The following is a 14680-nucleotide window of genomic DNA, read 5'->3' on the forward strand; positions in this document are numbered from 1 at the left end:
GGCCTAGATTCACTTGGTTTAGTCCCGCAATACATACAATAGTAATAAGAAATAATTTACTCTGATGTATTTCAAAACTCGAAAACGCCTCGTCGATTGCGAGCAAGCAAATGTTATACTAAGCGTACAGTACGAGACTGCGCAACATCCCGATGCTAACCCTCTTCCTTTCACAATAAAAAAGCCCCCGGCCCCGACTCCATCAACAACAAAAACTTAAATAAACTTAAATTGCTCCTAGGTCAAATAATTAACCTACTTGTTCCTTGTTGTAACTATGTTATTTTCAACACTTTTCATGGCACACTACAACTCGTAGAAAGGAGCAACGGTCATAGGCATTAAGAAGCCGGGTAAACCCCGCAATCTTTTTACTAACTATCGCCTTATAAGCTTACTCAACTCACTGGCCAAAGTGTTTAAGCGGGAGATCCTAAATGGATTAAAGGCAGTCATTGAAGAGCGAAAGCTACTTACTCAACAACCAGCAATTCGGCTTCAGAGCCTAACACTCATAATATGTGGTCAAAGCCTTCGATAGTGTATGGCACGACATCTTGCTTTACAAGCTCCTTAGTAGAACAGATTAGTACATCCGTTGAAGCACTATGTCTCGAATCGCACCTTCCGTCACCATATAGAAACAAGGTTATCATTCCTCAGGCCGATAAGAGGGCCTCAGGGCTCCACGCTCTCCCCTCTTCTATATGCGCTCTTTACCAGGACTATTACAAAGTCCATTTCGCCCAATTCGATGGATGCTGCTATCTACGCTAGGGATTTAGGTTGTGACATTTTGAAGCGCTTCAAAATGTCACAACCTTTTGATATACAGCTAATTATCATCAGTAGCCTATAACAGTCCATAGATGGCCTCTCCCACTGGGATTTGGGATAATCACTGCGGTGGGCAGACGGCTTGCTAATCGCAGTAGATTGGAAATAGTAGCAAAGAGGACAGTTCTGCCCATTCACCGTTGTATTTCCTTAGTCGCCTCGTACGACCTCCATGGGAAGAGGAGGTGTGGTGACTGCACTGAACTCTGATCTCCCGCAACACTTGGCATCACACTGATATAAAAATGATTGTTACATCGATATCAATTAAATTTTTCTAACCAAGATTTTGTTCTCATCAACAAATTGAATAAGTAATACGTTTTAACTTTTCGTGATATATACATCAGCGTATAAATTCCGTTTACATTATACTATATCTGTATTGCTAAACTAAACAATTTTGCACGCGGTAGTTATAGTAACAACTAACAACTAATAACTGATAATGGATGGGTCACTTAGTGCATTGGATGATAATAACATTTATCTAAGGCTAAGATAATTAATTTTGCCTTAATTGGGCTTTAACCCCCATAAATTATTGAGAATTATCGTGCTCCTACTATATTTTATACCGCTTGAATAATAGACGGTCGTCTAAAATGACGATGATTCGTTTTAAGAAATTAATATGGAATGTTGAAACAATTTCTATATTATAATATTATCGAAGGATTATGTTACAAGACTGTTTCTCCGTACACTCCTGTTATTTTCACCGAAATAATGATTTCTAGCCCAGGCTGAAACTTTTTGGTACTGAGTTCCTAACAGTTCGGAGTCGATATACAAATCGGCATACTTGACGTTTCAAAAGTTTTTATAGAGTTCTATATAGAATACAAAATATTAAAATTTGAATTTGAACTTTTGAACCGGCTGGTTACATTGTAATTGGAAAAAATAAACATTATCATTTTTGAGTATCTCGTTAAGATGCTTATTGAGTATTTTTCGTTTGTTTCAGATTTCCTGCTACTGACAGAAGAAACCACGATGACTCAATTATGATACGACTTTACTGTCATTAAGGAAACTAAATAATCAACCATAAACAGTATGAAAACCTGTGAACCATTGCAAATAAGAAAGAAAAACCACAAAAAGTATCAAACTTATAACAATGACAACATCAATAACAAGCCTAAAAGGAATATGATTGTTATATAATTTGAGCAAAAACTATGCAGAACGCATGGCCAACAAACGAAACCTCTTTGTATAACGACATCATTACTGCGTTCGAGAATACTTCAACAGATGACAATGTTACATTGCCGGATCCGATTGAAGATAAAGCGATTCAAGCTGCTTTCTGCACGGCGTACACAATTATTTTCGTAGTAGGCATCTTCGGTAATGCTCTTGTTTGCTATGCGGTAATCAGAAATCGAGCCATGCAAACTGTCACTAATCTGTTTATCACGAACTTGGCCTTGTCCGATATATTGTTATGTGTATTTGCAGTCCCATTTACTCCTCTTTACACGTTCTTAGGCAGATGGGTATTTGGGGGCTTACTCTGTCATATCATGCCCTATGCTCAAGGCTGCAGCGTCTACATTTCCACTTTAACCCTCACTTCAATTGCCATCGATAGGTTCTTTGTTATAATATACCCATTCAAACCCCGGATGAAAATTAAAACTTGTATTGGTCTTATTATTTTCATTTGGGTATTCGCTTTGTTTGTAACATTTCCTTACGGATATTATATGACCCTACAGGACGTCTATTGTGCTGAAAAATGGCCGTCAGATCAATTCCGAAAAGCCTTCGGGGCTGTGACAACGATCATGCAGTTTGTGTTCCCGTTCATAGTGATGGCATTTTGTTACACTTGTGTTAGTATAAAATTAAATGATCGGCTTAAATCTAGACCCGGCAGTAAGAACAGTAAAAAAGAAGATGCAGAAAGAGAAAGAAAAAGAAGAACAAATAGAATGCTTATAGCAATGGTAGCGATATTTGGCCTTTCATGGTTGCCATTGAATTTGATAAACATAAGTAGTGACTTTTATTCCTTAGCTGAAGATTGGAGGTACTATATGGTTTTATTTTTCATTGCACACTTTATAGCAATGTCATCAACTTGTTATAATCCATTCCTGTATGCATGGCTCAACGAAAATTTCCGCAAAGAGTTTAAGCAGATTCTCCCGTGTTTAGGGGCATTTGTTGCCAAGAAGTCAAAAAGAAACTTTAACCAGTCTGAGAGAACAGGAATGTACCGTTCAGAAAAGACGTGCAATGGAAATGATACGATCCAAGAGTCTCTTTTAACATCTGTAACTAAGCCCACTGTTAAGTATAATATAGAATATAATGATAAGTTAAAGGTTTATGAAGACGATGTCGAAAACGTAAGTCCAGATGAGAAGCCAGAGGACAATCCCAGTCCAAATGAACAAGACTGCGTTAAAATGTATATGTTTGTAGATAAATCTGTGGTTTCATCGGATAAGGAGCCAATCGTATCAGCACTTTAATTATGTGGTAAGTTTTTAGATATAACTCATGTAATTATTAATTTAAATATGTCTAGCACTGGACGTTGATTGCGACCATAATATTTTCCAGTTGGCTGGCACTTTTCTAATATTGACTAAAAGCCGAAATATTAACGTCGAAAAGCCGTTAATTCAAGAGGAAAAGACTATTTAGGAAAATCTGTTAAAGTCATAAAATTGGGGAACTCTGTTGAAATCGTAAAAATAATTTTACCCTGCTTGAACAATTTAGTAATTTCAAAGCCTTGAATTCTTGCTCGTGAGCCAAATCGCGCAATATGTTTTGTAGTAAACTTAGTTAGGGTTTTAAACTAGTCGGGCACTTTCCGACTTAGTTTACGGTTAAATTCGGCTATATAATACCAATTATGACAGATTGAAACTAAAATTATATCCAACCAAACGAATAATTGTCCGAAAATCTATACTTGGATTGACTAATATGCTCTACTCTAAATAATGCTTTATCGTACATGCGTAATTAACTGCGTTCAGTCGAGTAATTTAAAATAATTTAGCTAAATTGTCATGAAACATTTGAAAGCAACGGTTTGTCATTAGGCTTTTAGCTCAGTAATGTGGCAATTTCCATTTAAATGCTCCTAATATGAAGAGAGTTTTAATGCTAGTCATCTGTGGGCCCAAATGGGTCTATCATATTTATACATTACTTTTGTCATAAAACATTAGGACATACTCAGAAAACTCACAAATTTTTCGAACATATAGGGATGTTCACTCACTTAGTTTGCCATCAACTCGTTAATATGGTGAGTGAAAATGAAAACTTATCACATGATAAAAAAAAAATTAAAAACCCCCGACACAAATATTTCTCACTGCCGACACGTCATTCTACTAGTCTAGCCCTTTCAATTGATACCATTTGAGTCGATTTGAGTTGTGAAAAAAATTGTCATCTGCTATTTTTCTATGTTTAGTGTCCGGCCATCTTAAACCTTTTTATATCACACTTCGCTAAAAACATTCCCGTCTAATTTTCCTTTGAAACAAAGCAAAAATCCGTTCATCCGTTCGAGAGCTTCGATGCCATAGACACTATATCTAGTATTTATGGGTCCCTTTAAATAAAGAGTCGATATAAAAGCTTACAGTGATGATCCTGCTGAGGATTATGCCTAAATGAGGCGTCAGTTAGGTGTGCTAGTCAAGTTCCTGTGTAAATAATAAAAATATTTAAAGAATGTGCTAAAATTATAAAGACAATTGTAGAATTGATTTCGAGTGTTACGTCAAACGAACTTCTAATATATTGAATGCGCCCGTGGAGTATCTTCTTTTGTCGGAATAATTATAAATAATATGACCTAGTTGTCAACACGTTAGAAAGTAACTTTGTTACGAAGCTTTTAGTCAAGTGACATTGCAACTTCTATTTTAATTGTGCTTAATGCGAAGGGTAGTCTGTAATGGTCCTAATTTGTGACTACTTCAGTGGGAGTGTGTGCCCGTCATACGTTACACGCTTTATGGTGGATGTCGTTGTTGGAAAGATATATTAAGGCTTTGCTCAATGCTTTTTATTACTTCGCAAACTGCCCAGCTGGTAAACAAAGCAATAGAGTAAGGTTAAACGACGTGTTGGTGTTCCCCACAAATCTGTTTCTGTTGCTTTCAATTCCCACGTCCTACCAATAAATACTATATTGCACAAAAACTTATAACTATGCTCAAAAAAAAAATTACCAAAACCAAATAAAAGTAAAATCTAGGCGGTCTTATATTGCAAGAAATTTCTAACAGCCAACCATTGATAGAAAAAATCTGCTGCAAGAAAGCGGAATATTTCCAAATTATTATTAAATTGAGTTTTCTATTAAATAAGTACTTAGTAACTAGTTACCAGCTCGGTGCTAGAAAAACAGTATTGTCTCAAAGAATTCTCGAATACTAAGACTAACATAACATTATTGTAATTGTTAAAGCCTGCTAATCCACACAATGGTCTTAGTTTCTTCACTCCTGTGAAAGACAAGCACAAACAAATAATGATACAGCAGAAAAAAAATAGAAACAAGTATAACAACAAATATTATAGCGTGTACAAGCGGTCTTCCCAGTCACCATATGGCGAGAGGGAAAGCATTAGTATGAGTTTACATTAATAAGACATATACAGCAACAGTAAAATATTCACGAACACTTAAAAAGAAAAACGTATTCGCTAGTAGTTTACACAAACTTATTTACTATTATTCTATATTCACGCTTAGAATGTGTTTAAATGGATTATCGATTGATAATAATGATTCATTTAAAAATCCGGATTTCAAACTGGCGCAAATCCTATATGTAGCAATGATCGCGCATGATTAAAACACTTAAAACCTTCGCCCACATCCATATGTAGTTCCGGATCGAAATAGTTTCATGAACTACAAGTTTATTCGACAGCAGAACGATATTGGTTTAATCTGAGTCAACTAAAGCAGTTTCAAACAGTTCCATAACTATGCGAGTTCACGCTAAATATCGAATTTCGTTTCGAACCTACTCCTCCCTAATCTACCCGATTCGCAATTATCTGCTGAGATTGCAAGAACATAAATCAGACTGCTAGAGTAGCCACTCTTTCAACTAAGTAATTATCTTACCACAATAATTAGCAAATTTTAGAGTAGTGAGATTGGTATGAAATGGTTTTTAGTGGTGCAATTAGAGTTTTAATATCTAAACTAAAGTATTGCTATCTTTTTCTACAGGAAAAATTGTGAACAAGACAGCAATACTTTAAAAATATGTGATTCTATATCGTGACAGAGTAAATAAATTAAAGCTTATTTATTAAATATTTGGTGAAAGGGTGTGTGTACAACAGAATTGATATGATAATGATAGGCGTACTAGCAATCTTAACTTGCTGAGAGAACTTAAGAGTCAAAGCCAGCGGTGTGAACAGAGGCGGCGAGCTGTGGCCTCGCCTCCGATGCGCTCGACTTACTGTCGATTTTGAGGCCAGTCAAAGCAAAGGAAGGAAGTCAAAGGAATAAGGCACGATAAGTGACAATGAATATATAGAGTGTGTATGGTTAACGCTAGATCGACCCATAAGAGTCGGATGCATCTTTGCCGATGTAGGCGAGAGGAAGCGGTAAGATTCATATAATATGTCTAGCTGTTGCCTGCGACTTCGTCTGCGTTTGATTTTGTTTTTACAGTATTCAGTATCGCTAAGCCTTAAATGAGTATAGTAGTATATATATATATATATATATATATATATATATATATAACATGTGACTGTCAATTAATTATAGACAAATAATTTGCAATAAAATAAAATTGGAACTATAATTAAAGTTCTAAGCTCTCCTATCTCTTAAGTTGGAGTTGGTTGGTTGCTCACGGTGTGCCAATTTAATTTAAAATCGGTTAAGTAGTTTAGGAGTCCATCGCAGATAAACATCGTGACAGGAGATTTATATATATTAAGATGTATTTAACATGTTTACGCTGCCTCTTGTTAGCAAGTTTAACTACGGATCACTTGGTCCTGGGTTTGAATCCCGGACCAAAAACTGTTAGTTTTTTTTTTATTCCACTACAACTTAGCCCTTGACTACAATCTCACCTGGTTGTAATTGATGCTGCAGTCTAAGATGGTAGCGGGCTAACCTGTTAGGGAGTATGGTAGTCACACCCCTAATTGGTTTCCACTCAACATCGCACCGAAACACTAAATCGCCTAGCGGCACGTCTTTGTCGGTAAGGTGGTAACTAGCCACACGTAAAGCCACCCACCAGAAAAGGTATCGTGTAATTATGTTCAAGAATTTTCAATACCAGCCCGTAGCTAGAAAATTAGCGGTGTCAACCCTCGTACCTCAGAGAGCATGTTAGGTCGGTCCCGGATATTACCACTGACACGTTATATTCGTTTAAGCCCACCATCCCGCATTAAAGTAGCGTGGTGGGTCTACCATCCAAAACCGATGTTAATGAAAAAAAATATTTTAGTACAAAGACTTCTGGGAGAGGCACATTCCATATTATAATACTCCAACACTAAAATCTATCGTATAGATGGATCGTAAAATACTCATAACGCCAATAAACTTTTATTTTAACGAATGCCAGTAGCCTATCTAAATATAGTTGTTTTATGGAACAGATGGTGATCACCACAATGTAATAAAGGTAAATCGGCTTAAGGAATTTTGCTTTTGTCTTAACGCTATACTTATAATAGACTCTAGAATAAATTCATCTCATCGCAGTAAAAGTTCTAAGTAACTCTGACTTGCAGAATTCTTCTCTCATAGTAGATAGACTTTTAGGGCATAGACCCACCACGCTGTTTAAGTGCTGGATATATTTTTTAATTTTTTTATTCCCCTACAAGTTAGCCCTTTACTGCAAGCTCACCTGGTAGTAAGTGATGATGCAGTCTAAGATGGTAGCGGGCTAACGTGTTAGGGAGTATGGTAGTCATACCCGTAATCGGTTTCTACGTGACATCGCACCGGAACGCTAAATCGCTTAGCGGCACGTCTTTCTCGGTAGCCACGGCCAAAGCCTCCCACCAGACGAAAAAATATAATATACACTTTTGTGCTTTTGATGAATTTCTGAGGACATCTTTTCATCTTACGTCGTACCTTACCTACATTTGACGTAAGAAGAAGATGGAACATTTTTACTTTAAATATTCACAGTTTTATGCTAACCAAGATTAGCCTAGTTTCGTAGAATTATGACGTCCCCTCTGACGTTGTAGAGTACGATGCGGCTTCACGTGTTCGACCTGGGTCGATTTCCGGCTAACAAATTTGTATTTTTTAAATATACAATTACGCGTAGTAGGTAGTAGGCTTATGTTATTATTTTTTTCGTGTTTTCTTTTAATTGTCACTGTTTTTTAGCTGTCACTTTGCTGCAATCACACCTTGTGGTGAAAGATGAGAATGACAGGACGTTAGTTACTGTGAGAAAAGTTACTAAACCACAGATCTTTCCGTTAGGAGATCTTTGCCGTGCGTGCTAGAAACGTGGAAACAAAGTGCTCTGGAATTGCTCATGAGCCAGTCTAAAGCTCTAGCTCTAGCTCCGTTTAAGTTTACATTCATTGGAATGTAAACTAAGTAACAGTGTAGATCTGTTTGTTGAAATAATATACTCGTAGTTTAATAAAATAAATAAAGATACTACGACAGTATAAACATCGCCATCTAGCCACAAAGTAAGCGCAGCTTGTGTTATGGGTACTAAGATGACTGATGAATATTTATTTCGATTAATATACATAAATACTTATAACATACAGATAAACACCCAGGCACTGAAAAACATTAATGTTATCACACAAACATTTTTCAGCTCGAATCGAACCAACGAACTTGGACTCAGGAAGCATTGCGCCAACCGGCTGTCAAAACGGCTCGATTGGCATTCCAAATTTTATTATCATCATCATATAAAAAAAAACCTCCTTCATTTACTTTTTTCCTTTACGGTGTTTTAAAATACCGTTCTATTAAACTTTTGTGACTTTTCTAAAGCATGCCCTAATGTCTCAAATAAAAGTATTTTATTAAATATGATGAGCCATTTATGCCCCATAATGAAGCGCATTAAAACTCGTTGAGAATTTAAGGGAATTCCAGCTGCCCTCATTCAGTTAAATATTCAAGTTTTAAGTCGGCAGTTGCTATACTGGGTGTTCATTTGTTTAATCATATTCATAAATATTTATATTTAAATATAATTTATTCTTAAAAATATTCATCAGTCATCTTAGCTCCCATAACACAAGCTTTGCTTAGTTTGCGACTTGATGGCGATGTGTGTTTTGACGATATGTAATAAATCAAATAAATATCTAAATAAATATGAGATATTTAATAGATTTATTTAGAAAGAGCTTTTCGTGACAGTGCTCATCTGGGAATGTACTACCGCCATGCTTATGTTTGCCGCTAAGCAGCATAGTTAAAGTATATCTTAGTTTTTTTTTTTTTTTTAATATTTATTATATTATATATTATTTTATTTGTGTAATCTAGTTTAAGTATTATCATCATCAGCATCATCATGTCAACCAATCGACGTCCACTGCTGGATATAGATCTTTTGTAGGGAGTTCCAGTCAGTGTCAGTTTAAGTATTAGTATACATATTTTTTTTAATGTACAACCTGCAGTAAGTTATCCTTTTGTTTTCCTTATCCTAAAGTTGCCTAGAGAGATCGCTACGAAGCGATAAGGCCGCCTTTTGCATACTTCTGCTATCTGTGTTTTTTTTTTATTCTTCTGTATTTTTATCTGTGTGCAAATAAAGAGTATAAATAGTTGTCTTGGTCTAAAGGGCGTGGTTTATCTGTGTGATTACAAGCACTACCGACGCCTCAGATTCATGGATAGAGGGCGGCACTTTTCAGTACGAATCCCTTACACAGCCTGTTGATCAGTTTATAGTAGATGGTATTGCATTTACCATGAGGTCCGTCAATTATAACTATAAAAAAACACTCTCACAGCATGGAATTAGATTTCGGGCCATTAGTAAGCACACTCAGGAATGACTCATAACTTATAGCACCCAATAAAAATATATCGATCGTCGAACCGCAATACTGGCGAGGAATTTAAGAGTCAACATAAAAATAGAGTTTATATTTATAACACGTGCCACCATAGAAGTTATACGGTCTTGCCTTTGGATCGATTTAACGTAAAATAACATGGGCGTCATTTTAAGATCAAGCAGTCTCATGATAGCTTATGAAAATTAAGCTTAATTTGCTATACTCCGCGAAAAGCAAAAGAATCAGTATGGTGACATTTGTAATTAATTTAATCCTTATAATCCACACCAAACAGATCTTCGGCAATGTATTATGTACCCTCTACGCACGTTTCGCTCCGAAACCGGAGCATCCTCGGGAAATGTTGACTTTACAATATATATTTGCTAAGAATATCTTTATCTTTCGCGGAGTAAGTACCTATAGCAAATTAAGCTTAATTTTCTTAATATATCATGGAATTCCGCAAAGTAACGCCTGCTTGTATCCAATAGTCATGATAGCACTATAAATTAAAGAATAGTATACGCATTATACATATACTTACGCATATACTTTTTACTGTTTCGCCACAACGCCCGCGTTTGTTTTTGTTTTTTAAGCGTTACAGAACAGTTTATTTGAGAGATGTGTGGCAGTAGCAGCAGAAAAAAAAAAGTCTATTGCGCTGGGTAAGCAACAATAAGGGATAAAGGAATAGCACCCAATTTAGAGAATGTAGTGTACGTGGGTTTCAACTTTTATCACTAACAACGAATAGTAAACGTAAGGATAAGGCCGTAGTCCACCACGCTGGCCCTGTGGTTTGCGCACCTTTGAAAACATTATAGAGAACTATCAGGCATGCTGGTTTCCTCACGATGTTGTTTTTCACCGTTGAAGTAAGTGATATTTTAATGCTCAAAACGCACATAACTTACGAAAGTTAGAGGATTTCTGGGATTCGAAATCAGACCCCCGAAAGTGCAAAGTCCTACCCACTGGGCTATCCCCGCTTCACTACAACTACCGCTTTCCGCGGTAATATACTTGTATATTACAAAACAAATTTTATCATTAATCCCGTAAGAACCTTTTATTTTTCCGGGATAAAAAGTGTGTTATGTTCGGCTCCAGAATGTGGCCATTATCTGTGGTAAATTTCATCAAGATCGGTGCAGAGGTTTATTTAAGCCTTAAACTGGGTTCGGGGCTAAAGTTTAAATACAAGATAGATAGATAGTACCACTATATATAGATAACACTTGAATGCACACAAATACATTAAAAACAACATATAACAACAGTCATTGGTGTGCGAAGGCGGTCTTATTGCTTAAGCAATCTCTTCCAGACAAGCCTTGGAGTAATTAAATCAAGACAATCTTATTATAACACTATTGTTATAATATTTTAAAATAACTATACAAACAGTAGGGTTGTCTAAATAAATTTCAAAACCGAGAGTTAAAAACAGCCCTTAGCTCACCAATCCAAGGGGCTGTAAGATGTCAATTTTCTAACTTCGAGATTTTTGTAAACTAATTAATCCAATTGTATTTTTTCTTGTTACAGGTACTTTAACTGTTACTGCAAGTTCATATTTCGGAGTAGTATTTAAAATAATAAGTAAAACAGCTTTAAGCGAATTTACATAACATTGTATAAATCAAAAAAATGTATAAAATAGTGTAATCTGTAATCTGTAATCTAGGCCCAAAGTAAATGTTTGATAAGAATAAATATTTATTTTAAATACGTGAAAGCTGTTAAATCAAGACATTTTTATAATTACAATTATCATTCTTACTATAACATAAATTATTGTAAAACCTGTAGGTATATATTGCATTTAGTATTGAAATTGTTGTAAATAAATTACAGAAAAGCATTTGCGTCAATAATGTTCCCCAGAACTTTGAGCCCATTGACGGAATTACTTTTCTCGCAGTTTAATGAGTGTTCGAAATTTATATTATTAGTAGTATTTTTTGAACCAATGATTGGGTGATAGTGTAAAGTGTAAAATGCCTTGTAACTAATACGTCAATGTAAGTGAAACTTGTGCAATTCGCTGTCATTAATATAATAAACTGTACCAAAGATTTGCTTGTTTTCTTCTATTAAAACACCCTTCTTTTTCTTATTGCAAAACTTATAAGCGAGGCGTTTAGGTGGGTATTACTGTCAGTTACGCACACCGAGTGATTCTCCAACTTAAAATGACACTTTTTTTATTCTTCATTGCTTTTATAAGTGAACATAAATAGACAAATGTTGAGAAAAAACCCTATTTTTAACACTCGTGATATTTTTAAATCTCTTTTTATTATTTTAACTAATTAAAAAATTGTTGAAAAAAGTTCTGTCTTGGACGTCCGTGTGTCTGTATATGTGGATCCCGTATCTTGTGGTCACGATAACGAGCAAAATATTTCACTTATCGAGTTGGTTTTTTTTATAGGTATTTTAAGGAACAGAAGCCTATTACTTTTCACGGTATAATTAGATGTAGTTTAATTATTATTTACTAAATACTTTTACAAATTTACAGATAATCTCATCTCAATGATTATGAGGCGTGCACTTTTGGATTTTCCAACTATTCTCCTTTTTTTTTGGCCTTTAGGTGTGCAAAAGCAACACGGTGTATCTCGCCAAAGTTAGGTTTACTTGGAAGATCCTCAAAGGAGCTTGTCAAAAACATAAAATCATATAAATACCGCACTATACTCTTCATATAACTTTACACCCTATATTGAGTATAAAGTAGGCCTACTTGAAATAAATGAAAACGGGCAGCTAGTAGGTAGCTCACAAATCTTGTTTATACGTCGTGTACATAGAGCCTTAGGTTATAAATCGCGATGCAATAACCAGATAGTAGTCTGAAATCGTTTGAATGGAAAGCAAACAACACTGCAGTCTTATTTTATCTGTCACCACAAATCCAGCAAGCTTTTCCACAGAATTGAAAAACCCTCGTAGGTAATCGATTTCGCGATCGGCGTGCATTGCAATTTGCATCGCAAAATGGTTTGTACAATGCAAGGTGACCCTTATAAAGAGATGAAAATATTAATTGGTATTTACCGAAATCCCGCGAATATTTTATGCTTTTATTCCACTAAAAGTTAGCCCTTGACCGCAATCTCGCCTGGTGTTAAGTGATGATGCAGTCTTATGGTAACGGGCTAACCTTATATGGAGTATGGCAGTTGTATTAAACCCACACCCCTAATCGGTTGTTTCCGCAACGTACCGGATTACTAAATCGCATGGTGGCACGTCTTTATCTGTAGGGTATCGAACCTGGGAACTCCCACATATAAACCACAGCGCTATAAGCAGTCGTTAGAATTTCACCTTTTAAAAAGGCTTTATTTTTGGGTAGTGTATGTATTCGAAAAAAAACTTATTATTTTATATTTTATTTTTAACGAACAAATTCTGAGAGTGGTTTTGAAGCAACTAAAAATAGAACGACTTAAACGAAAATATATTCTAGACCTTCTAATAATGATAAATTATCATTTAATTTGATCAAATTACTCACAATAATTCATAATGGGTTATTTTTTAAATACGAAAATAAATTTATTTATATTGTGTTTTTCCTATAGACTGTATCGCGCCATTTTCCGTAATTAATATTTTGTTAATATTTTCACTTCGTGTTTGATTATTATTAATAATTTAATATGTATTGAAAAAAAACCAATAGTAGATTTAAATCCGCCAAATCGAGCAAAAAAGGGTCAGTTATTTTCTGAGAATATTTGAATGTTTAGACCTTTTTTTTCCTCGCATGTGTAATGAAAAACGTCATAATATGACGTTAACATTATAACGTCATAGTCATACATATTATGGATGACTTTGCACACTTGTATCGCAAACGCCTAAATTATAACTTCTAGTAAAGTAAAGAAAAAACTTGAGAGCTCTCCATAATGTTCTCAAAGGCGTGTCAAGTCAATCGGACTACCACCGAAACCATTTAAATTCTGCGAGGAGACACGTACCCTGCAGTATTGGGTTGGTCGGATAATACCTACTAATATAATAAATGTGAAAGTGTGTATGTTTGTCATTCAATCACGCAAAAGCGGCTATACGGATTTGGGTGAAAATTGGCAAGCATGTAGCCTTTTACTTGGAAAAGAACATAGTCTATCTTTTATCCCGACGCCTTAAGTAGTTCTCGAGGGAAAATTTAAAATTGTTTACAAGCTAAGCCACGGACAGGCAGCTTTGAAATTTTGTACGCATTTCACCTATGCTGTGAAAAGGACACGTAGGTACTTTCTATACCGATCTATCAAATAGTTCCCGTGCTATGTTTAATAATTGTTAACAAGCGACTCTTTAGACGAAATTCTGAAGTCAACACAGACGAAGCCGAGGGCAAAAGCTACTAAAGAATAACAATCTATACGACTATAGGAGAAATATGCATTTTCATTTACTTGGATGACACAATTTTTCTCGTCTTCCCCTTTTCAACTGCTGACTAAATTTTTCCATAGAATAAAAAGGTTTTTGAAATCAAGGAAATGAGTGTCAAAGAGCTTTTCGAATGGATACTTTCGATTGATAGATGGGGAAAAAAGAACTTTTTAAAAAGGAAATTGAAATAATTATTGGAATAATACCAAAGGGGTTCTTTAAATGGAAATGGATCAAGTTGATTGGCGCAGTGGTCAGTGACCCTGCTTTCTGAGTCCAAGGCAGTGGGTGCGAATCCCACAATCGGAAAATGTTTGTATGTGTTTTTCAGTGTCTGGTTGTTTATCTGTATATTACA

General features: G+C 35.4%; 1 protein-coding gene across 2 annotated transcripts in view; it reads left to right on the forward strand.

Annotated features, from left to right (window-relative positions):
• Positions 1-14680, forward strand: part of LOC120630347 (prolactin-releasing peptide receptor-like) — a 169527-nt gene that overhangs the window by 82739 nt on the left and 72108 nt on the right. Inside the window, exons 2-3 of one of the 2 annotated variants that reach the window (XM_039899546.1) lie at positions 1808-3336; positions 11449-11592. In XM_039899546.1, the coding sequence (XP_039755480.1) occupies positions 2025-3329 (1305 nt within the window). In that variant the 5' untranslated portion in view covers positions 1808-2024 and the 3' untranslated portion in view covers positions 3330-3336; positions 11449-11592. Of the gene's footprint in view, positions 1-1807; positions 3337-11448; positions 11593-14680 lie in introns of those variants that run through there. The other variant, XR_005659023.1, reaches the window with a different exon arrangement.

The sequence above is a fragment of the Pararge aegeria genome, chromosome 16, assembly GCF_905163445.1.
Source record: "Pararge aegeria chromosome 16, ilParAegt1.1, whole genome shotgun sequence".
In the NCBI taxonomy this organism is placed as follows: Eukaryota; Metazoa; Arthropoda; class Insecta; order Lepidoptera; family Nymphalidae; genus Pararge; species Pararge aegeria.